Source organism: Anarrhichthys ocellatus, unplaced genomic scaffold (genome assembly GCF_004355925.1).
Source record: "Anarrhichthys ocellatus isolate YVR2014 unplaced genomic scaffold, GSC_Weel_1.0 scaffold17, whole genome shotgun sequence".
NCBI lineage: Eukaryota > Metazoa > Chordata > Actinopteri > Perciformes > Anarhichadidae > Anarrhichthys > Anarrhichthys ocellatus.
The window spans coordinates 1,604,993-1,628,909 of NW_022280047.1; the positions used below are offsets into that span (position 1 = coordinate 1,604,993).

The window sequence follows — 23,917 nt, forward strand, 5'->3', positions numbered from 1 at the left end:
GATCCAAGCCAACAGTAAGCTGACAAAGAAGGCAATAAAATATAAAAGAATTACACTTAAATAATTGCTTGCTTTTTATCTTGAGCCTGTCATGCTGTTGGTTCTCAGTTTATCAAAGAAAGTCTGAAACTGCTGAAAAAATGGTAAAATTGTTATTTACACGCGACTGATGTGTCAGAAACCAACAACAAACACGAGCCAAATGTTGGATGAAAGTGGAGATTTAAGGTAACTTGTTGCGTAACTTTGAGAGGACTTTGGTTCACTTCTGCTTTTGTCTTTAAGTATACTTTTATTTTGTTGAACTCATCGACCAATGAAAAGATAAAGACCTAAAGATTGTTTAACTGGCCTAAAGTCCTTTATTTGGTTTTCCTTTTTCTTTTGGTTCTTTTGTAATGCACACCAAAGAAACTATTAAACTGGTTTGAGGTCTCCCCATTTTATTATTCTGCACTCACTGTGATACAAAATGTTTTTTTTATCCATCTCAGCACTTAAATGTGATACTTCAGGGCCATGATGTGTAAGCAATTTTAAGATTCTTTATTGAGTACAAGTATAGGACAATGAAATGCAGTAGCATCCAACCAGAAGTGCAAAAAAGGGCTCCTCAGTGCATTTACAACTCTGTTTGGCATATTTCATTATTACCTTTGTGACCTTTCCTCTTGACACGTCGAGGTACAAATGATTTAGCATTATAGGGCTCTGTTATTTCTCTCATTTTGCTTTGAAAAATCGACCAGTTAGCATTCAAGCTAACATCTTTTAAACTGCCAAAGTATTTTCCCATTAGGCGCTGATATTTGGCCACCCTAGAAATCATACAATCACACTTATGTGTTTCTTTAACATCTTGTCTTAATGTGGATTTATGTCTTATGTAAAGCACGTCACATGAGGGCTACACATCTGAACTTGCCTTACCCTTTGCTCATGTAATACCGGTCTGTGTTGTATTCAGCTGCTTGAACAAGCAGACAGATGGTAATTACCACCTTTTGCATTTGATATGCATGTATAATAACTACAGTAATAATTAAATCAGTAATAATTTAAGTAAAACTATAAAAAAGTTGAAACGGTATGCTATGTTTGAAACTTGAGCCTCCTCTGTGTGGCTCTGACATTAAGATATATGGTCTGACTGGCCTGATTTTGTCTAAATCTGCTCCAACCATTAACTCATAATTACAGCTCTGACAGGATTCATCTTCATGAAGCATCGCAGTCTGAAATTGTGGCCAATTCAGGAGCGGAAACCCCAATCAGGTTGGACCCTCTTTGTTCTGTTACAGGAAGTAATTATTCTTAACCTGGTGGTTAATTAAATATTGAGGCAGCTTAAATGGCTGTGCCGTCGCTTTGCTTTATCGGTCACTTCCTAAAATGACAGTCTCCATCTCTTTTCCTCTGCTCTGCATCTGAAGACGAACACTTCCTTCTCTTGTCTGGAACACAGTGGCCCCAATCAGGCAAATCCACGGCTGCAGTACATTGTGTTTTAGAAAATATAATACGAGGAGTGCAGCTTCCCTAATAGGTTTTCAAGAACATTTCAGTGCAGAGTGGAAAGTTGGTACGGATTTAGACAACTCAGACAGACATATTGAGAATTGTAGAATACCAAATGTATTTGCCAAAAATAAATCCACTAAAAAAAATAAAAACCTGCTGAGGGTGCAAGCTTTTTTATTGGCGCTCAGCCCCTTTCAGCAGATGAATTTTGATATTCCAGAGGAGAGGAGTGTGGGATTACAATCACAGGCAATCTAGTGTGGAGTTATAATCTGCTCCGTCTACGCTCTGCTGTCTCTCCCCGGGCTGATTTTATTCTGTATTCAACCAGGACACTTAAGATCAGATAAGAATCCGATTTTTACAGTGATGGCCTGGAAAATGAGAAATGGCCTCATTAAGGGAATAATGGAGAGAAAGAAATAATAATAGAATGATGGACTGATAAAGTGTAGGAATCTGACATTTGGGGAATAGTTGAATGGCTTTCTTGTCAAAATTAACTAACTAGCTCATTTAGCTAACACTAGCTAGATCAAAAGATTGATAATTTACCAGTCATGTTTCTTTGCTAGCTAGTAGCCGGTAAGCTTAGCTTAGCATAAAGAGTGGAGACAGCACACCTGGCTTTGTCCAAAGGAAATTATTACTCCTGTTACCAGCACTACTAAAGTTCACTAATTAACACATTATATATAAGTAAGTTAGTTAATATGTTTGCTTTATTTTGTTTCAAACAGTATACTAACGTTAGCCTTATGTCTGGACTAACTGGTGGTTGCCTCAGAACTGGTCCTGACCATAACCGCCAATAAAACATTGAAGCCTCTTTCAGTTTTTAAAAGTTACACTAAAGAGAAATAACGTGTTAATTAGTTAGTTAGCTTTAGAGTGCTGGTATTCCCCCCCCCACATTTGGAAAGGGCCCGGCTAGCTGTTTGTCTTTGTGCTAAGCTAAACTGAAATAAGCTAAGCGGATGCTGGTTTAGCTGTAGCCGTTAGCAAGCATGCTATCAATCTCTGCTTCTATCGCCACAAAATGTCCCGCTATTCTCTGAAGCACACAAACCAAATGAAATCGTGACTAAAAGTCACAAGTAGAAGTAGATATCAGCGGGTTTCTTTCTGTCCCGTCACATAATCTCACTACAGACTCTGTGTGCAGTAGATCAGTTCACACTGGGGCCAGATGTGGCTGTGAAACAGATTAAAGCTTTGTGAGGATTAAAGCGGTCCGACTCTAACTAACGTCCCCTCCAGCAGTCCAACATGTGAACCAGCTGCACAGAGACAGACTTGTCTCTCAGGTATCTTTGGCTGCACGTTAACACAGCTGAAGCTCTGGGGACCTCTGAGGTGACGTCAGCACCTCTTCGCCTCGGTGGAATAACTGAAGATGACACGTGCTTGAGGCGTTTTCCATAAATCCATACACCTCGTGATTAATTTGACTTTTTGTTCTTTGGGGGGGAAACTGCCTAATTGGAATTAGATTAGGGTAGATTTCTTCAGAATAAATGATTTCACCAGTGTCATCACTGGTGTAAATGATTTCACAAATGTGACTCGACAGGACGGCTTTAATCATTCTTTCACGCGGGCAGTAGTGAAAGAGCACCACCTAGTGTCTACACCTGGTTACTGCTGCAGAGGTTTTGAACAGCCAAATACATTTACTCTGCACTGAACTTCTTATTTTAACACCACTTACTACTTCTCTATTATTCAGAGGGAGGTCAAGTACTTTTCAATCAACTGAGTTTACTTAACAGCAATAGCTTTTACTTATTAAATAATTAATGAATAACGACCCGTGTTTGGAAACTGTTAAATAAATGTACTGTCAGCCTAAGTCAATGTGTGGTAGAAAATAGATATGGCAATATTTAGAATTTACTGGTTTCAGTACATTTAGCTCCACAAATGTTATCAAATTGGCATTAAATACCTTCAGGGAAATAAGAAATACCAACATGACTGTAAAGATACTGGAACAGTTCTGAATTGCTCTCTGGATCTAAAGGAAAGTACAAAAGGAATGTTTTATCTGAAATGAGGACTTACTAGAATGCAGTAAGATAGTTGAAAATAAACACCAACTTTAAAAGTTGAACTTTTAAGGCTAATTATTCAAAATAAATCAGAATATGACCATGAAGACCTGTGGTGCAGCAAGTGTGTCTTCAGTTTAAAACATTTTGTCCACAAAACTGTTAAAAGCTCAAAAAAAAAAAAAAAAAAAAAAAAAAAAATTGGAAACAACTTGAATCATTTATTTTGGACTGAATCAATGAATACGAAAACATTTGGGGTTGGCTGACAATACGAAACCACAGGAAGTATTTACAAATGCGTTATCTACAAGAAGGAATGGGACAATTGATATCGGTTTCCCCAAAACCGGGCAGAAATAGAGAGCGTGAGTGCTGGACCACACGGCCTGAAAAGTCACAACACTGGAGCTTCATCACACAGGTGGCATCACTGGTGTGGCCGACAGACGACAGTTTATAAAACCTCCTGCTGTGACTCTCGTAAGACAGGAAATAAACGCAGTGATCATCGTCCACCATGAGATCCATTCAGCCCTCCGATCACTCAGGACTCGTCCCGGTCGCCTGCTTTCCTCTATTCTGCCTATTAAACAACTTAGGAAGCTTCTTCGTCGATCTTGGGTGCCAAGTAGTATTTGACGTGTCCCATATCAGCAATCTTGTACTCCACCACTGAAGAAAGACAAAAAAAGTTATTGCCACAGCAGTTCCTGTAAAGGTGTTGAGAATACAAACGAAGACTTTCCTACATACTAAAAACGGACGGAGGCACATACCGAGGGGGATATCGGCGGACATGCTGAGGGTGACCGTCTTAGACAGCGGCGTCGCCTTGGTGAAGAAGTTCAAGTAGTTGAGGGCAAAGATCAGCTGGACGGGTTCATTCATCTCAATAGTAACCTAAAAACAACGATTTGAAGTTAATGTCAATCGAACAATGGTTTCAGATCTTAAACAAGATGACATTGAATTAGTACAACTGGCCAAAGTCATTAGGTTACCAATAACCCAAACGTATTAGTCTGGCTCCAGCGTTCATACTCACTGCCTCGTCCTCTTTGTCTACGTTGCTGGTCTGGGACAGCTTGACGTTTCCTGTGCCCAGCTCTCCTGAGGCGGAGAACTTGACTCCGTCCTTGGCGCAGGAGATCATGACGGCGTCACCGATCTGGGACAGGTCACGGCAGATACGGGCAAACTCCCCAGAGGGCATCTTCACCACACAGCTGTACTCCTGCTCCTGGAAGGACAGACGGATAAAGAAAGGTCAGGGACGGTGTGGATGAAGTGTGTCGGAGCCAAAGAGACGGGAACAGGTAAGAAAGTGGCTTACTGGAATACCGAGCTGCTCCACATCCAGGTCCATCAACTTCATCTCGTAGTCTGAGACTTTCTCCTGGTCTGTAAGAGTGAGAAGAAAAGGAGGTAAATATGACGTTGATCCCGAAGAAACGGAGCTAATCAGCATCTGTGATGACGACGTCATACTGCTTCAATGTCAATATCTCAAAAACTTACTGAGCGTCTCAAACACCAGGGCGAGTGTGTCTGCATTGTCTTCTGCTCGGAGGGTGATGATGTCTTCATTTCCTGCGCACTTCAGGATTTTTGACATACTGTACGACAGGGAGGAATAAAAGACATGTCAAACCACTTGAAAGAAAAAGTAGTAGACTATTCTAAAGACAGATAAATCATAAAGGGAAAATAAATATTTCCCATCTTCAAGTGTATGTGCTTTTTCTCTCTTATATTACACATTTAAAAATTGAGTTGAAATTAATATTTTTGGGTCATGTGCTACTGCTCAAGTAGAAAAGCAATTTGATAATTTCCCCTTTAGTTTTCAGTTGCATTCAAACAAACTATTCATTAACAGTTAATCTGCTGCTTATTCACAATAATAATTAATTGGTCTATAAATCACATGTGTATTTAACATGTATACAGTGACGTTATAAAATACATCTACTGCTCTAAAGTACAGCAGGTGTGTGCTTCAACGCAAGTCATCAAAAGCTCACCAACTAAAATGATCCATAACACCAGTGTTATGTTACAAAGAGAGGCGGCAGTGCACCGGAAGTGGACGTTCCCGGGTTGAATAACAATTCCCGCCAAACATCCCGGCAAAGCATTTGGCGCTCAAATGACGTCGGCTTTCGAACTGCGCCAAATTTAATGTCACTAACGACACTGAACAATAATTGTGTGTTAAACCAAACCAGCTGTTCATAAATAACATGTGAACACCACCATTTGGTTTTGACCCAAACAGTAAAGGGTTAACGGCTCAGTCCAGCAGAGAGACATGCCCGGGCAATTCTCCCAAGATGGCCTCCCTCTTTGTAAGCTTCACATATTAGACAGTTATGCTAACAAAAGAGACTAAACTTACCATTTAGCCAAGAGCTACGTTACGTGTCCTGTGTGCACACAAACCGCTCAAACCAAACTTCCGCTGTTTTTACATACATTTAAGCAGCGCAGAAACTTTGACACGTCGGCCTCTCAAACTAAGTTACCTAACGTCACTTCAGACAGCAGATGCTTATGCTAATTTATCGGCGACAGATTGAGACACAATAAGAGTACCATCTGCACTAAAAGAGCGGTCTGCAACGTAGTGTGAAGGTCTTCACCTGCTGAGGTTCACTCCCATGGCCAGGTTTCTGTCGCAGCGGTACGAGTCGAAGCCGTCGTGTCTCAGGGTGAGCTGGACCAGAGAGACGTGAGACGAGTCCATGCTCTGCAGGGAGATACCGGACGAGCTGACGTCCCAGCAGGCTTCTGTGATCAAGTCCTTCAGAGCCTCCAGCACCTTCTTCAGGATGGATCCCTGCACCAGGCGAGCCTCGAACATGGTTGCTGTGGAGTTTTGAGTCTGCGTGGATTATAACGAAGAGATTAGTGGGTCGCCTGTAGCGTTACTCCGTCAGAGATGGTGAGACTGCTCTAAAAGTTCAGTCTTTGAGTTGTTAGCTAGCGGGAGCGCAGCAGGCAGACACCACTCTCACAGCAGAGGGAAGGTTTTGAGCTGGCAGCGCGCGCTAACCTCAGCTTTTAATGACTCGGCGTCTTTGCGTCACTTCCGTGTCCGTTGTCGGTACCTCCCAACCGTGAGTGAGCACTGATATCGGCCATCTTGGAGAGGACACAACAATCAACACAGAATAATACCACGTAATAACATGTTAACAATACAGGCAATATTATATAATATGGATTAAAAAAACGTAAATCATAATATAATATATTATATAATATGTTATTTATATGTATTTAGCCTCACACATACAAAGTAAACACATAAAACAGCAGATAGTGAGATAGAAAAATTTAAATTTAAATGTATTGTCCTAATAATTTTGGGGGGAATTTGTGACAAACAAAGTGCCCGAAGTGCTACATTCATTGAAAATGAATGTAGGAAAAGCAGATTGAGGAACATCCGCAGACTGTTGATATAACTGTTATCAGCTTACCCCCTTTTCACAAATGCACAACATTGCAACATCAAACCCATTTTTTTATGCAAACAAAATACACTGTTAAAAAACATTTCTCCAAATAAATTTAAAAATATTCTGCTTCTTCTCTTTTATTTACAAATTTGCAACATTTGAATTACTAAAGCAGTGTAGTCTCTCCCACCATTGCAGCGATACATTACTAAAACTACATACTGCATGTGGGGATACATTGAGGCATGAATGTACATATGTATGAGAGTTATACATTGTTATTCTTCCCCTCTGATCACTTATGTGTAATATACCTGTGCAAAAATAATTATACGCAAAGAACACAGTAAGCATTTTCCATTTCTTTTATTGATCAATGAGAGGTGACACACAGCATCACTAATCACAACCATGTTCCCAGTTTGTCGCACACACATACATACATAAAAAAGGACGGTAATGTTATGCTGCCATTGTACCCCTGAGTATATATATGTTGATTCAGGACACTTAAGAACAGGGTCAAGACGAGTGTCAGACATCTTAGAAAAGAGAGCAGAGAACATCTTTGCAGAAAAGCAATCTGAGGTATTAAGGAATGTTAGACTTACACATTTTGCATTACGTGTTGGGGCAGGGATTTTCATTTGTATTTGGGCCACTCCACATTTGAATTGGCATTGATTGCAGAGACCATGGTCTTTCTATACTGGGGGGGGTAACGTTTAGAGAATATCAGACAGGATGTAGTTGGTTGCCATGGCGAGGATGGGGGCTCCTGTTGGGACACCGGGGAAAGGACCGCTGGACCCAGCAATGTCAACGTGGGAGTACGGCAGAGGTGCGCTGGAATCCACACCATGCTGCATTGGATATTCAGAAATAAGAAGTAATACAAGTTAATCACTAAAGTCCATGTTGTATTTTTCACACTTACGGATAAATAATAACTTAGTGTGACAATATGTGAACACCTTGTCGAGTCCCGCGGCCATGATGAGGAAAGCTGCAGGGGTCTGATGTCCTCGAGGGGTCGCGGAGGACGGCAGGTTGTTGCACTGCAGAATATCCTCGTACTCAGACTGTCCCTTGTGGAAGTCGTAGTCCTCTCGTCGGATATTGGACACCTCGAACACGTCCCCCAGCGCCTCTCCAGCTGCAGGAGAGCGGACCAAGACCACGAGTTAGTTAGTGGTGGAGGAAATGAAGCGATCTGGAGGCATCACATCACTATGAAGCAGTTGTGCTGGAAGTTGTTTATTGGATTTGATTTGAGTCAAAATAGCAACATCTGCTGGGCAGTCCAAGTTATTGCAATTATACAAAGACTATCAAAGATATGTAGAGACATGGGTGGCAAATCTCACTCACTCACTCACTCACACCCCCCCAGGTGTTACGAAGAGATTGTGTTACAACCCAAAAGCATAATGCCTCTGGCCATGGCTGTCATACAAATTAACTTTCACTGTTAAATTTATCTGTATAGTTTTCTCACCTTTCTGCCACTGAGCTGCAGTTTTGTTGCGATGGGCCGGTCCGTTATCCATGATGATCTACACAGAAAATGTAAAAGAGAACTCGGTACAAACAATGATTGATGCATTCTTTGTTATTTTAATGTTTACATATCAATATGTCCCAGTACGTGGCAGTATTTCAGCAGTACTTACAGAGTAGTTGGGTCCCATGGCTCTGATGGCGTGACCAGTCAGAGTAGCAATAGTAAACAGCTGAGGAGACGTCTCACGTACCGCCTGCAGACAGACGATCAGAGCGAGAACGATAGAACTGCAGAAAATGAGTTACAATTTTAAATTGATTTAAGAAGTATTAATCACGGGATGTTCTGACCTTCTCCTTCATCTCACAAAGCAGGTCGACCATCGCCATGCGTCCCTCGGCATCGGTGTTTCCCACTCTCACTCTGCGACCCGCACGGGAAACCACCAGCTCATCGGCCACGTAGCAGTCTGAGAAAACACACACAGAGGGGCTCCAACACTGATCCCACTGACAGAAATCCAAGCAGGAACGTGCATGATGGGGGGGGGGGATTACACCGACCTGCACCGACACTGTTCCTCACCATGGCCATGGAGCCGACAACCTTCAGATGTTTTGGCTTCAGTTTGGCTAGAATCTAAAGAGCAGGAGGGGGTTAGGGAAAGAAGCGGTGCTGCAAAACTTAAAACAAATGCATGAAACTGAAAGTCCATGTTGGGTGGGGTGGGTCACTGACCTGGAAGAAGCCGGCCACAGCAGCAGCTCCACACTTGTCTCTGTGCATCCCAGCCATGAAACCTCCAGCCTTGATGTCGGCTCCACCAGTGTCGTAGGTGACGCCCTGGAAAACACCACATATGCAGTCGGTCACACACAGACACTAAACACGCTCATTTTCCTTCATTAAATTTCTCCATTAAATGTATTTCTCACATCACAAGGAGACTTCTTCAAACATCTTGTTTATCCTTCCCATAGTCTCTGACACCCAAAAATATTAAATGTACTATCATGTAAAAGAAAAGCGGAGATGAAGCTGGAACCAGGAAATGTTTGGCATTTTTTGCTCAATAAATGATCGAAATAGTTGCAGTTCAAATTTTTCAGATAGACTAATCATTCCAGGTTCAGTTAAAAAAAAGTGTGCATCTGTTTGCTCACATATTATTATTTTACAACATTTCCCTGTAATTCAGACCGACATCTGGTGTCTTTGGAAGCAGTTTGCGCTTGACTGGAATTTAATTTGCTGTACATTATTTACTTACTTTCATACCAACTTAAATGAAATTTGTTAGATCACCAAACATTTACTGCTACGGTTCCACCTCAGGCGTCTTTCACCAAACTACAGTTTGATAAAGCCATCATTCATCCAGAAGCGTTGTCGTGGTTCAGGACAGCAGTCTCTCAGTCTCCTCTCACCTTTCCCACCAACATGAGCGTCTTCTGGACTGGTCCCTCTCCACAGTACTGCAGCTTGATAACTCTGGCCTGGTGACGGGGAATGCCTGTATGAGGAGGAATCTATGAGTAAGTATGCAAACATCTTTTTTAAATAAATACATGTAACAGTGTTATTAAGAGATATAAACTAAATATGTTCTCCTACAGTCGGCACAGCGGTTGACGGCAGCCAGACAGGGATACTCCTTCTCCAGAACCTTCACGTCGCTCACCACTTCCACCTGGAGGTCAATAAACAGACACATTGTTAGGTTTCTACAGTTTTGGGGTCAGGAACTAAACACCGACACGCTTTTCCTGGACTGAGACTAAAATGGTTTCTACACATTTCCCTGATTCTAAGGAGGAACAGCAGAGGACTTTCTCCTAACCCAACAATAGAAAGGATGGATCATGATATGCAGGTTGTTGCTACCTTCACGGGGCTGTCCTTGAAGAGCTCCTGGACGTAATCAGCCACACGAGGAGCAGCCATGCGTTCGGGGTCTGAGCCGCCGATGTCTCGGCATGCCAGTCTGAGGAGGGGGAAACAGGGCAGCAGGTGGTGAATGAGTCAACGCCACCACGCGAGAAAAATCTCAGCAGGGGGTGAGGCGACGTGTTTCCAACCCACCTCCCACTCTCCAGGGCATCGGCGAGCTCCACCAGTCTCCTTCCCTGAGCCTCCTGAGCCGCCCACAGACCCAGAACACACACCTTGTAGTCGGTGGCTTTCACGTTCCCCTCCCTCACTTCCAGCGGCTTTTTGGGGGGGGGGGTGTAATTGTTTTTAATGTTAGCATGTTCACAGCTAGCATCTTATATCTAGGTACATGCAGATACAACCACAGAACACATATCACCTTTTTACAGTGTATTAGCTACGTAGTACTTCACATGACTACTTCTTTAAAACTGTTTACTAGCGGTCGGATCGTCTGAGGCGCATTAAGTGCAAAGTGTGAGATATTCTCTCACCATGTAGAGAGCATGAAGGGCCCCGAGTGCAGCCACCATGGTGCTGTTCTTGTAGTCCTTGTGTGGAGGGCAGACCAGCAGGGGGCGCTGCATGCCTGCTTTCAAGGCCCTGAAAAGGACAAGCAGGTGACAGTCCAGTCAAAGAAACCAGCAATATGAGACACTAAAGGGGGGGAGGGAGGTAAAACAAAATCAGCTCCTATCGACCGACCGTTTGATACCGTTGACCGCCGCGTCGCTGAAGCGCCTGACGTCGTCATAGTCGCGGTCCACCGGGCCGGTGGAGGCAAACACCAGGCGGTTACCAGGGAGACCAGGGACCTTCAGGACCACCACCTCCTCCCCGAGACCGCTGTCCACCTGGAGGGAGAGCAGAAGAGGAAAGTGAGACCACACAGCAACACTAGAACACATGAAATACCAAGATGGGTGCTAATTCTGAGATTTGGAAGCAAAACTATGCCAGAGTTAAAACTTCACAATCTCATCCTCGCAGTACTATTGCTGTTTACAGGAGTACTCAGAGTTGATCCTTTGAATTGCTGCAGTGTCTACTTGTGACCTACAGTCAAGTTGTTTTCAGCTCATCTATCCTGTTCACCGTCTTGTAACCAACGCTTCAGTGGAGAGGTGGGAAATCTGAATCTACCCCGAGCTCACGTTGGGCTGAACACTGGTGCTAATCTCCAAGTTGGATTCAGAAAGTCCTGATATGATTACATTTTTGCGATTCTTGAAAATCCTGAATATATTTTGAAAAGAAAAAATACTAAGTAACTGAATTTAAAGTCACTAATCCTAAAAACTGTTGTTTTTTTCCAGTCCTACATGAGAACGGATTGTCATGTCAATGTAGTCTGGGTGTGATGGAGACAAAGGGGGGGGGGGTCAGGTGAGGAAATACATGTTTCTGTAGTAAGCGATTGGCTGCAGGTGGTGGAAGAACAGAGAACAGAGGCTTACAGCGCTGTAGTCCTGCAGCGGTGCTTTCAGACACTCGAGCTCAGAGGGCAGCGTGTCATGGCTCCTGGTCACCAACACGATGCCATCAAAGCTAAGAAGAAGACAACATTATCATCATCATCATCATCATCATTTAACACAACTGTCTGGTTTAAGATGCACTAAATAACTTGCCAACAGCCCGGCAGCTAAAGAGGAAGTCCAGCGTTTCTGTCGATACTCACTTCTGGTTCTTGAGGTCGGTGGTCCATTCAACAGGCTGGATGCTGCAAGGAGGAACACACAGAGAAAAGTCACTTCCACTTGTAAGAGCAATGTCAGCAGTAGACAGAGTGATGCAGTTAGACTCAGCTTGTTACAATGCCGGTTGATGATAACAGAGAGGGTCAAAGTGTGAAAACCAGCAAGACCTTTGAGACCTGCTTTCTGCTGTTTCACCAGTTTGTGCATAAAGTTATAAAGTCGGATAACCAGTCTGTTTTTACACTCGCCAGACATTCCTGGCATCATATGACACACAAGAGAAGCAGAGTAAGATTGAAAGTGAAATCTCAGCTAACAAAAGAAAAAAAGAAAACGCCTTTGTGGAAACTGAATCCAGAAATGATTTGACTTTTATACATGAGAGGATCAGATGTTTTACTTCGAGCTGTGAATGATCACACAAATGAAGCATCACGGATATATCAAATGTCTAAATTAAACCGGTTGAATAAAGCACAGTATACAACAGCGGTGTGGGGGGATATCATATTTAACAAACCCCTCTGGGTCTCTTTGTGCACAAAGCGCACGCGGTGGAAGTCTACACTTTAGAAAACCGTTGCACCCAAAACGAAATAATCCATTTTATAATGAAAGCAGAATGAATCTCACCTGGTGCACATTTTGTCTTCCTTCTCTGGTGTCTTCAGTGCGAACAAGACAGCTGACTGACGGTAACAACGGCTCCTTCCCCTCAGTCCTCTCGGGTTGATCACATGATCCTTTAAGACGCACTCGTGCTGCCTCCGCGAGCTTCTCGCACCTCGTAATTACGAAACTTAAGTCGAAAAATGCAACTTTTCGTCCAACTGATATTATTTTTTTGTTCCCGTTGGATAAACTTTAGTGTATATTTATGTGTACTATCCACATACGTGAAATTGTTAATCAAGCTAACGATTGTGTCAGGTTAACGAAAGCTCCCACTGTACGTGAAGACGCATTTCAGGATACAGTAGGGAGTTGTAGTTCCTACAACTGATTAAACGAACGACAAATCTGCATTTACATGATTATATGACTAATATAGGAATTATTTCTTTACATAATATAATATAAATCACGGCTACACTCAATCACCGTTGAGAAATATATCTCTCCCCTGACTGGATTGACCCCGTGAACTACAAACACTAACCGGAAGTAGTTAAAAGCAGCATTTTCTGTGCACAACCGGAGAGGTGAGTATTAACTAGAGACGGTACAAAGGGCAGGAAATAAGTAGTAGCGGCCCCGGTCCTCTTGATATACAGTTTTATCTCAGCTAAAAATCAAACTGCAACGCTTCAGTTCGAGCTGCAGGTAGGCAGGAGTTAACCGCTACTGCTACCGTGTTCACGCGTTTATTGTCGTGATTATGATGATTTACAGCGATAGCAGGCACTGATAATTGTGCATTGTGGCACAATATGCTGACATGATTTGTACTTGATCCATTTCTGGGGCCTCCTCTCGACAAACTAGTTTGGCTACATAGTTGAGCTCTGATGTTATGAGTGTCGAGAGTTTAAAACTTCTCCTTCAGAGAGTTAAAGTCAGAGGAGTTTATAAATACCATAGGCAGGCCTGGGGAAGTTCAGCAATTTCAACATACAATTGTTTTCTTTTTTTTATAGTAACACACCAGAATTGTGTTGCCACAAGTTGTTTTTCATTACATTCAAGTGTTCAGCTGATTCAACTTCATAGGACCACTGCTAAAGAAATCAATTAATCGACTGGACTTTAATCACTGAAATGTTTTTTTTAAATGAAAGAGGAAGGAAAAATGTCAAACTTTCTCTGGTTCCAGCATCTTAAGTGTGCAGATTTGCTTTCTCTTGTATAGTTTTAAAACTCAGTACCTTGATTCGGAAACAGTCTTGGCACTTTGCACTATTTTAATTGATAAATTAAAAAATAACCATAAATAGGCTGATAAAGGGAGGTTTTCATGCGTGTGTGTAGATTTTGAGTTGATGACATGTGAATTCAATTCTCTCTCTACTCGTCTGTCATCTGCTTTCCTTCCTCTCCTCCTCGCGTCGCTCTCACTTCCTCGACAGATGAGACTTCCTCTTCGCTCCTTTTCCATCTTCAGGAGTTTGTTCCCTCAAAGGCGACCATCAGCGAACCCACAGAGGCGAGGCCTGAGCGGTGCGGCGATGCGCCTGGTGCAGTTTCGACGGTGTGGTGACGGAGGGGGCGTCAGGGTGGGAGTGGAGCAAGGCGGCGATGGGCTTGGCGTGGTGGATCTGAAGGCGTTTGACCCCTCCATGCCCTCGACGATGAGAGAGCTGCTGGAGCTGGGGGACGAGGGTCTGGAGCGGGCACAGAGGTATCGAACGCATGCAGTCTTATTACTAAATATATTTGTGTTCTGTTTGGACTCGTAAATCACTGTCTTCTTCCTCTTGATCCTCATAATCTTCCTTAATTGCTTTACTTCATCACTAATTCATTGTCTTCCTCCTCATCTTCTTCATAAATCATCGGCACGGTTACCGTATCCTCCCTAAATCATCACGTTTTTCCTGAATAAATGTAAATCAACCTTCTTGTTTAATCATTCTAATGTTTCATCGTCTCAAATCATCGCCTCGTTTCTAAATCAGCAACCTATTCTCGTTTAATCACCTTCATAAATCACGCTCATCGTTAAACGCAGATGGTAAATCGTCTCTTTTTCAATCATCATCTTGTTCCTGCATCAACACCATTTCCTCAAATAACAACTTCCCCTTCTTGAGGAATCATCTTCCTCCTAAATCATTAAAAGCATCTCATGTTTGAGGTGAAACATCTTCCTAAATGGACTTGTTGGAGTAGCATCTTCTCCCTCCATCCTGTCTTTGTTCCTACAGCTTCATCTACCTCAGCATCCTCCTCTTCCTCACTCCTCCTCCTCCTCCTCTCCTTTAGAGCCCTATCGTCCGGTCGGTGTGTGGTGGAGCGGTCAGACCTCCAGCTGCTGTCTCCTGTGTTGGCCCCAGAGAAGGTGGTGTGTGTGGGTATGAACTACAGGGACCACTGCCTGGAGCAGAACGCCCCGATCCCCAAAGAACCCATCATCTTCAGCAAATTCCCCAGCGCCATCACGGGGCCGTACGACGACATCATTCTGCCCTCAGAGAGCCAGGTGAGAGCGAGTGGCCAAGCTTTATTTATGTCACTATTTCAAAGTGAAAAATAGAGGTGACAAAGTGTTCTACATTAATAAAAAAAAAGTGGAACAGGGAGATATGAGAAACAGAGAAGACAATAAGGGCGGAACCTAAAGAAGTTATGAAATCAAGAGAAAGTCAAAGATGCCTTTTTAAAGTTGTGCCATGATTTGGTTTGTTGGACGTTCCAGGGACCTTGACTTTTCGGCCTTAAGCTCTGAAGATAGGTGTCTCCTCTCGGTGGTCTGAGCCCACAACAACTCTTAATTCTAATGTAGTGTTGAACTTTGTTTGTTTCCTAAGAGCTCTTCAGAGCCATCATGTGGATTATAGGTGTGAGCAGCGACTTTATTGCATTGCACTCAAATCAAATGTTACTACTTTACTACAGACTACAAACCTGCTTTGAACTAGCGTGTAGTTTGTACTGTTGCACTTGCTTCCTCTCTTCCCTGACTGAAGGAGGTGGACTGGGAGGTGGAGCTGGCCTTTGTGATTGGACGAGGAGGAAAACACATCAAGGTGAGCGTCGCATCATCACATCCGGCGGCCTCCCTGGTGGAGGAGTGCCTCTGACTCCGCCTCCTCTCCTCTTCACTCAGGAGGAAGACGCTCTCTCCCACGTGGCCGGCTTCACTGTGGCCAATGACGTCAGCGCGCGCGACTGGCAGATGAAGCGCAACGGGAAGCAGTGGCTGCTGGGAAAAACGTTCGACAGCTTCTGTCCGCTCGGCCCCGCCTTAGTGACCACTGACGCTGTGAAAGGTGAGAGGGAACAGGAAACCATGGCAGGGAGAGAGACACAATGTGGTGAATCACATGATGAATAGATTGGTGAAAACATTCCTGATGCATGTTTTATCATACTTTAGATTATGGCCAAATCAATACAGAATACATAAAAACATCTGATTAACCTTCGAGTCAAGGATATAAATCTTCAGGTTGGCATCATAAGGTGTAATAAAAATAATACGGGCTACTTTTATGTTCTAATTGAACGTTTTCAAGCTTGTGATAAGCAAATTAAATGTACGACTTTTAAAGCTTTAGGGAAGTAAAATAAAGCAGAATATTTATTAAGCCCAAGAATTTATTGGCATTTCTGTCACATCTGTCAATACTTCCCAGCATTACATTATGATACATTTTAATAATAGAATCACATAATGTTACCTGGACCCCGATAAGCAGCACAAAATTGAAGGATTAACTAATAAAAAAAACATATTAATCAATTTAAGTTTTTGCTTTAAACTGAGACTTTGTGATGATGCGCTTCCTACAGAAAAACAATCCAGTCCTACTTGTAGTCTACAAACCACAAAATAAATCTCATGTTGCTGCCTTTGGCAGGCAAGAACACACATTCAAGAGCTGTGTAAATTAAACTCGGGTCTTTTTGATACCGTCCCCCCTCCAGATCCTCACCGCCTGGGCGTCCGCTGCCTGGTTAATGGAGACACAGTCCAGAGCAGCAACACCGATCAGATGATCTTCAAGACGGAGGCGCTGGTCGCCTGGGTCTCAAAGTTAGTCCACTCTCTTTCTGCAACTTCACACATATTTACATAATATACTGTATACACACAACTTTGACATTTTTCTTGCTTCAGTAACTCCAGCTCAGAGTGCTGACTTTACATTTAAAAAAAATGATGCAAATGTGTCAGAAATGAATCCAAAAGAGGAGCGCTGTGCGTGCAAATGGCCTCTCCGTTCTTTAAGCTGGAATTACATGCTTCAACTAAGACCTTCCCACCACCACTGCCACCCTGTTTGCCCTGAAGGCACCCTGACCAACTGGAGCGTTCTCTGATCCGAGAGGCCTTTCTCCTCCCTCGGCGGACTCACTGGTGACGATGCCCACGGCCCCTCTCAGCGAGTCTCTGTTCACTCAGGGAGACTTTGGGGAAGTTGTGCGTGATTTTAATCTGCTGACCAAACTCTATGAGACACACTTTCCACAGTCAACAGCAAGTCATGCTCTTTGCTGCTCCTGCATCTGAACCTCCACCGTGTGTGTGTTATTTTTTCTCTTGTCAGGTTTGTGACTTTGACTCCAGGAGATGTTTTCCTGACAGGCACTCCTCCAGGTGTGGGCGTGTTCAGAGAGCCACCTGTATTTCTCAAGGTGATTTAATGTGGCAAACTGGCAAAATGCACGTAGGCTAAGATGCAGAGTTAAGAGACTCTGTATTGTGTGCAGTGATTTAATAGACAGAGAGGGGGTGGTTGAGTTTAGGAGGAGTAAAAGTTGTATTTTGACAAACTGTCTTTCCTTCCAGAAAGGAGACGTGGTGGAGTGCCAGATCGACCAATTAGGCTCCATTATCAACAAAGTGGTGTAAACTGCTGAGGAGCCACGATCCATGAAGGAATGTCAGCTGTTCAACAAACTGCACTGCCGATCGACTGCTTCGCACAATGAATTACTATTTCCACAAAGTGTCATTATTGATTTTTCTTCTGATAGAATCTTTTATAATTCAGAGTGTTTTTATTGGTGATGCTACAGTAATTGCAAAGGGAGGAACACGCGGTATTTTTACTCCAGGAAACGGTGTAATTACGTGACTCGATGTGCTGTTTGCAGCTCGACCTCAGCTATTGAGTCATAGTCATCGCCAGCTGTAAAAATACCCCTCTGGATCAGCAGCCGCCCACTCGTGCTGTAGAGGACAAACTGTGAACCTCAGGACTCTTTTTAATAATGTTTATTATTCATGATGAATTGTATATAATAACACTGTTCAACTAACTTAGAGGATTCAAGCATAGAAAATGAGCTTGCTAAAAACATGCCGTCTACAAAATGCGTCCCCTTTATATTGCGCTGGGAGAAAATTCTTCATAACAACTTCAATCTGCGCTTCGTGTACCAGCTCGATTCATTTTCTTTTGGCTTAAATCACTAAAGTTGACTTTTTCACTGATATAAACAACTTTAGAGAAATCCCGGCACTGAATGGACTCATTTTACAGTATAGATTACATCTGGCAGATTTGGTCCAAAGTAGCTTACATTTCTCCCAGGGGGAAGAATTCGAGGTTAACAACCCTATAAGTTATGAGCTCTGCCTCCTGAACTCCCCAAAGTTCACATCTGACTAAATGTGAAGAGCGAGTTGAGACAGATATATTCAAAGAAACTCCTGAAATAAGTTACTTTGCATCATAAAACAATAACAGTCTTGCAATAAATCTTACCTTCATTAAGATAAGTGTTTTAGAGAGGTGTTGATTCAACTATATGACAGTTTGTGGTGCATTGATTTATAATGAGCGGTATCTTTAATATTTATTCTGCCGACATTGTGATGGACAAAGTAAACACTTCTCAGTAATACAGTTGAATCCACACCTCAACAGGATTATTGTCGGACGGTTGTATTGGACTGATTGAGTGTAATCTTAAACTGTATCCCAATACAACTTAGTAATTGTATTAAGTATGTAGTATATCCAAAACTTTATACAATGCTATTTCTGCATTATACAAGAAATCTAAATACTTAACTGTTTTATACCAACAGGAAATCACACAATGTTTACGCCGTACGTTGATCAAACTGGTTGAATGTGTTGTTTTTAGTTTATAGACCGACTGTTTTTAGGATGCTGTACTTTGTCAACCTGCCTGCATCAGTGTGCAGTATAGCTTTCACACCGAGCTGCAGTGAGGCTCTGACACTCGGTTCAACACCGGGTGGCAGTAGAGTTTCACGGTCGACTGCAGCTTTTGGTTTGAGTTAAAATAAGGACAAAAACAGCCGCGCTGGCTCACGACTGTGTAAACGGACGCCTCCGAGGCATCGATTTGTCTCCGCGTCTCGGTGTAAAAAGGTGCATGTCGAAACAGACGCTCCTGAGGTCTGAGTCAGCACACAAAGATCTATATTCAGGAGGAGAGCAAGCTACAATGATGAGCTGTTTGGGGGAAATCATATTTATGAGAGGCAGCATAATATACGAGTGTAAAGCATTTCGTAACCAGTCTGTGCACAAGGAACTCATTCAGCTCGTGTGTGTAGTAGGCACATTTCTTTATTGTCAGCCTGAACATTGCTGAACTGATCAACTTGAGAATAAAGCACAACTAAACTTAATGTTCAGGTTACAAACTAAAACTTCTGCGGCCTTTGCTGCAACATAAACATGGTCGAAAACACAAGCCGCACCGAGTCCTCGCAGCTGATTGCAGGGACTTCATAACCCTCGTCTCCTGTGGCTTTATGCTAATGCTATTACTAAAGATAAACTTAAAATCAGTGTCTCATCACTGAAAAATCAAAATGCAATTATCCTAAAGGCACGAGCGTCCCTGCTCAGCATGCATCTCAACACCGAACACGAGCTTCTCTGACGCGGGCAGAGGATGAGGTCAGACTCTGCAACACAACAAAGCCCTTGAGTCACGCCGCACAGTTAAACACATTAATTGAAGAGGTACTGGGAGATGAAGCGCTGCAGCTTCCGCCTGTTTTCCGACGACTGGAACAATGGGCCGACGCCCAGGAAGACGCCTCCTCTCTGACGCTCCTCCGAAAGGACCTGAGGCGAGCACAGACATAGCGCTGTCAGGGCACACGCAGCCGTGACGCCTTTTTATTTACTCCCCTTTATTTGAGCACTGCGAGCTCGGAGCCTTTCTTATCTTTAGTGGGGTTTATTTTGCACTAGGCCGAATAAAAAAACAACACAGAAGTAATAACAGAGATAAAAACAAGAACACCAGAAAAGTGTGAAATAATAAGGTGAAATGGGGGAGCCAAGCTTCAGCCTTTTCTGTTGTTTTACAGGTTCATCAACACTAGAAGCACCCCCCCCCGGAGTGGAATTAGATGCGGAATCCTTTAGACAAGCCGGATAACGACCACTTCTGACCGACAACCTTGATAAGAAAGTTAATAACGGCCTCATGAGATCTGTGCAGATATATGGGTCAATGATGCTCTATTTTTAAAAGGCAGTAATTCCCAACCCACAGACCCACAGGCGGATGGATGCAGATCTACTTTATTGATTTGAAAGGCTTAGTGGTAAATTGTGAGAGCGGGGAACTTGTGCCGAAACCCTGATGAATATCTCTGGATAAAAAAAAGGCTGCATCAGACTTACGAGGGAGTTGCTGTGTCCTCCATTTTTATTTTATGACTAGAATCGGAGTTTCTCTTCAGTTCTCTGATTTTAAGTCGCCGTTTATCAGCTACATTGCCCTCCTCTTTATTATTCCTTGCTGCTGTTTGCAGAGTCTGTGCAGATGGAGATAACAGACGCTCATTCAAACCATTTTCTTTCCTTCTTGCACTTTATGATGAAAAGAAAAACTTTTGCCCATTAATCCATCGCAGTAAACGGGAAGCCTTTATCTGAACTCCTCAAAGTTGAGTACTCGGTCCATTGTGCCTGAGTGGAGTGTTTTCATATCAGGTCTCCTCACAACTAGGGAAATATGTCAGAGGAAACTTCAAAAATCACCTTACAAACAGGTTCCCTGCATTCAACATATTAATCTTACTTAGCAAAATGTACTGCTAGGGATTGCTCGGTATTATGGGAAATAAACGTGGCCGCTTTCTGGCTGAGAGTTAAATGAGAAGATCAATACCACTCATGTCTGTTCATATGAAGCTACTGCCAGCAGGCCATTAGCTTAGCTTAGCATTAAAACAGCATCTTTCATATCTGCTGGATAGTTTAATATTTAAAAAAAATCATATTTTAGAAGCTGATCATATAATATGTGTGTAAAATAATTATCCATAAAGTGACTAGTACTCTTCAATTGTGCTATACCTGCATTAACGCAGCCCAAACAGTGTTTTTGAGCTTTGAGAGAGTTTCCTTCTGTTTCATGCATGCAACTACAAAGACTGTTTGTTAAGCTCTGAAGCGCTGCCAAAACACGGGTGACCTACGCTCAATACTGTGCATGAACGCATCATGTGTAGAGACAGAGGGAGCACTGAAGCTGCTGCGTCGTGTAAAGAGCAGCATGAAATGGATGCACTTCAGTATATCTATGTCATATTTGTACTTCAGTACGCTGCAGATTCCAGCTATTTAAAGGCGTCTCTGTGACCCTTCACAGCTATTAAATCTGTGTTAAAAAGTGGATTTCAGATAATTTCTGAATGTTCTAAAAACCTATTTACATCCATTATAGTTTGAAACCTAACGCTGGTAAATGTAAAGTAGATACAGTATAGGCAACACGAGTAGGATTATAGGTCACTTGCATATTTTTCTCATCAAAGACTAAAATGTGAAACAAAGTGTTGCCTGTGCTACACTTTAAAATCACTTGTGTCCTTGGCCCAGTGAATTCTCTTTAAAGATCGACATTTCTGCCTCAAACGTGATTGGATATGGCTGGCTCGAGTCAAGCTCAGTTTCTCTCTCGCTGCAGCAAAATCAGATTGGATCCCTGCTCATGCTGAGCTGGAAGCTCAAGAATATTGTTGAAAAAACTTTATTGATTATACAACTCGGTATTTGAGCCGGATTCAGGAACGGATTAACGTTAAAATTGTACTTTTTTGAGAGTTGGACTACGCCTAAACATTCGGTCCAGAGTCTAGCTGTAATTCTCGGCAGACAGACACATTTAAACACACACACAAACACACACACACAGGCTGTCACTCACCCCTAGGTCTATTAGTGATCTCACTGCAGTGTGTGCCGCCTCCTCCGAGCAGCTCTCTGTGAGATACGGCACAAAGGCACACATGAATCAAAAGAACAGACAGATTTCCAATATAGAAAAACCGGGTCGGGATAACGGAACACAGCAATTACAAGTGGGACTGATTACTTTTTTATACTTTGCATTATTAAAGTGTGTCATTTGGGTAGTCCGATTGTCTTATATGTTTTTTTAAAAAGAGAGCATGTGATGTGAGATTGTGGGGGTGGGGGGGTCTCTGCTGACTTGTTACTCGCTGAATCAGTGGGAAAAAAAAAAACGAGGTGACAAGCTCTTTAAAGTTACGACACAAAGAAACAGCAGATCTTTGTGCGAGTGTGTTCCTGGGAGGTGATGTCAGGTTTGAGCTCACCGTAGTGCTGCTTCGTCTGACTTGCTGTGTCACACAGATGGGAGTGCATCTGAGCCACGAACTCTGCCTCTGAAACACACGACACGCGATCATCATGTGTATTCATGACTGGGGGGGACACTGCAAACGGCTTAGGGTGAAACATAAACATCAGAGACACGGAGAGCACCATCAGCATTCATTTTGACTCGATGTCGAACTATTTTACGAGCTACTCTGGTTCAAGGCTTTTGCGTGTTTTAAGCAATTATATGTGTGTGTGTGTGTTACTGTTCCTTAGACATACACACCTGGCAGAGGTGTGTGCAGGAGGTCCAGACCGTTGGTCGCCCAGCACAGCGCCCTCAGATGACCAGCGAGCATACTGCAGAGGAAGAAGAGCATCTCTGGACACTGACTCGGCTGGCTTATCTGGGGAAAGTGGACAGAGGCGGAGGCAGGAATTTAAGAGCATGTTCTGCTACGATGAGCGCACAGCGAGCAAGTCGCTCGGCCCCAGGAAGTCATACGGCTGCGGGATACGGAGGCACAATATTACAAAAGGAACACTTTCATGTGGGTCCAAATCTCAGTACCGGCCAAGTAGGTTTTTTTATTCGCTTTCATGCAGTAAAACATTTAAGTTTTATTAGTAGAGGGGATGGACAAAACAATTGAAACAACAAAAGACTCAACCTATATCTTTAGAGGACCATACACCATTTTCCTGTTTTATTTTCTTAATTTTAATGTTATCACCCGGGGGGGGGGGGGGGTGCAAACAACCAGAAATGTGCAAGAAGGACATAAACTCTCATTCTAATGTAATGCTGTTGTTTCAAATGGCCCTTTACACCCCCCCCCCCCCCCCTCTCTTTTTTTTTATAGCAGTAGTTATTGTAGAATATAGCTTTATGTTTTTTATTTTATTAGGATGAGACAACTTTGCCCTCCTCAAATGTATGAACACTACACGGTCAAAAGTAAGTGGACTCCTGAGCATTGCACCCACATGAGATGTAGAACATCTCATTCCAAATTCATGGGCTTTGATCTTGTGCCATACCAGCCTCCACTCTTCTAGCAAGGCTCTCCACTAGATTTTGGAAGCTGGCTGCAGGAATTTGCTCCCATCGGGCCACCACGGCGCTAGTGAGGCCGGGCACTGAGCCCGGCTCACATTCGGGGTTCAAAATCATCCCAAAGGTGTTGCATGTGTTTGAGGTCAGGGCTCTGTGCGGACCAGTCTAGTTCTTCCACATCAACAACTTATATCAGCGTTTTAGTCATGCTGTCATCTGGTAATGAGAGAGACCAAGAAATGTGTATGGGGCCATTACAAACATGTAATATGGAAATAGAGGACAAAGTTTGTATTGTAGAGTTAAGCTGATCCTGTGTAATTGCCCTGTAGTCCTAGTTCATTACACATCCATACAAAACCACGATGAAGGATGCTCACACCAGTGCTGCAGCAGATACAGAGCACTCTTTGCTCAGCGGCCCTCGTTTCGTGCTTTAAAAAAAGTCTTATT

The 23,917-nt window shown here is 43.0% G+C and overlaps 4 protein-coding genes across 8 annotated transcripts in view; 1 reads left to right on the top strand and 3 right to left on the bottom strand.

Moving 5' to 3' along the window:
* Positions 1 to 3,773: 3,773 nt before the first annotated feature.
* On the bottom strand, positions 3,774 to 6,633 carry pcna (proliferating cell nuclear antigen). Its single transcript, XM_031856376.1, has 6 exons — positions 6,218 to 6,633; positions 5,094 to 5,191; positions 4,909 to 4,976; positions 4,621 to 4,815; positions 4,352 to 4,475; positions 3,774 to 4,247 (listed from the first exon to the last, which is right to left on the bottom strand). The coding sequence occupies exons 1-6, from the start codon at positions 6,436 to 6,438 to the stop codon at positions 4,171 to 4,173; spliced, it is 783 nt and encodes a 260-aa protein (XP_031712236.1). The 5' UTR covers positions 6,439 to 6,633; the 3' UTR covers positions 3,774 to 4,170.
* Positions 6,634 to 7,386: 753 nt separating this feature from the next.
* LOC116388485 (putative aminopeptidase W07G4.4) lies at positions 7,387 to 12,909 on the bottom strand. Its single transcript, XM_031856385.1, has 16 exons — positions 12,809 to 12,909; positions 12,157 to 12,198; positions 11,933 to 12,023; positions 11,181 to 11,329; positions 10,970 to 11,078; positions 10,626 to 10,753; positions 10,428 to 10,527; positions 10,158 to 10,233; positions 9,971 to 10,056; positions 9,282 to 9,386; positions 9,107 to 9,182; positions 8,894 to 9,012; positions 8,713 to 8,796; positions 8,538 to 8,595; positions 8,014 to 8,195; positions 7,387 to 7,902 (listed from the first exon to the last, which is right to left on the bottom strand). Exons 1-16 carry the CDS (start codon positions 12,817 to 12,819, stop codon positions 7,765 to 7,767), a joined length of 1,554 nt encoding a protein of 517 aa, XP_031712245.1. The 5' UTR covers positions 12,820 to 12,909; the 3' UTR covers positions 7,387 to 7,764.
* Positions 12,910 to 13,299: 390 nt separating this feature from the next.
* On the top strand, positions 13,300 to 20,361 carry fahd2a (fumarylacetoacetate hydrolase domain containing 2A). 3 transcript variants are annotated; one of them, XM_031856521.1, is made up of 8 exons: positions 13,300 to 13,377; positions 14,242 to 14,513; positions 15,098 to 15,314; positions 15,802 to 15,861; positions 15,942 to 16,104; positions 16,763 to 16,871; positions 17,386 to 17,473; positions 17,628 to 20,361. In XM_031856521.1, exons 2-8 carry the CDS (start codon positions 14,242 to 14,244, stop codon positions 17,688 to 17,690), a joined length of 972 nt encoding a protein of 323 aa, XP_031712381.1. In that variant the 5' UTR covers positions 13,300 to 13,377; the 3' UTR covers positions 17,691 to 20,361. The 3 variants fall into 3 exon arrangements, with proteins under 3 accessions (XP_031712381.1, XP_031712380.1, XP_031712379.1); XM_031856520.1 differs by lacking the exon at positions 13,300 to 13,377 and adding an exon at positions 13,384 to 13,498; XM_031856519.1 differs by lacking the exon at positions 13,300 to 13,377 and having other exon boundaries at positions 13,517 to 14,513.
* Positions 19,076 to 23,917, bottom strand: part of gpat2 (glycerol-3-phosphate acyltransferase 2, mitochondrial) — a 122,350-nt gene continuing 117,508 nt past the window's right edge. For all 3 annotated transcript variants that reach the window (XM_031856517.1, XM_031856516.1, XM_031856518.1), the window contains 4 exons: positions 22,694 to 22,814; positions 22,404 to 22,472; positions 21,992 to 22,047; positions 19,076 to 19,893 (listed from right to left, as the gene is read on the bottom strand). In XM_031856517.1, the coding sequence (XP_031712377.1) occupies positions 19,777 to 19,893; positions 21,992 to 22,047; positions 22,404 to 22,472; positions 22,694 to 22,814 (363 nt within the window). In that variant the 3' untranslated portion in view covers positions 19,076 to 19,776. The remainder of the gene's footprint in view (positions 19,894 to 21,991; positions 22,048 to 22,403; positions 22,473 to 22,693; positions 22,815 to 23,917) is intronic.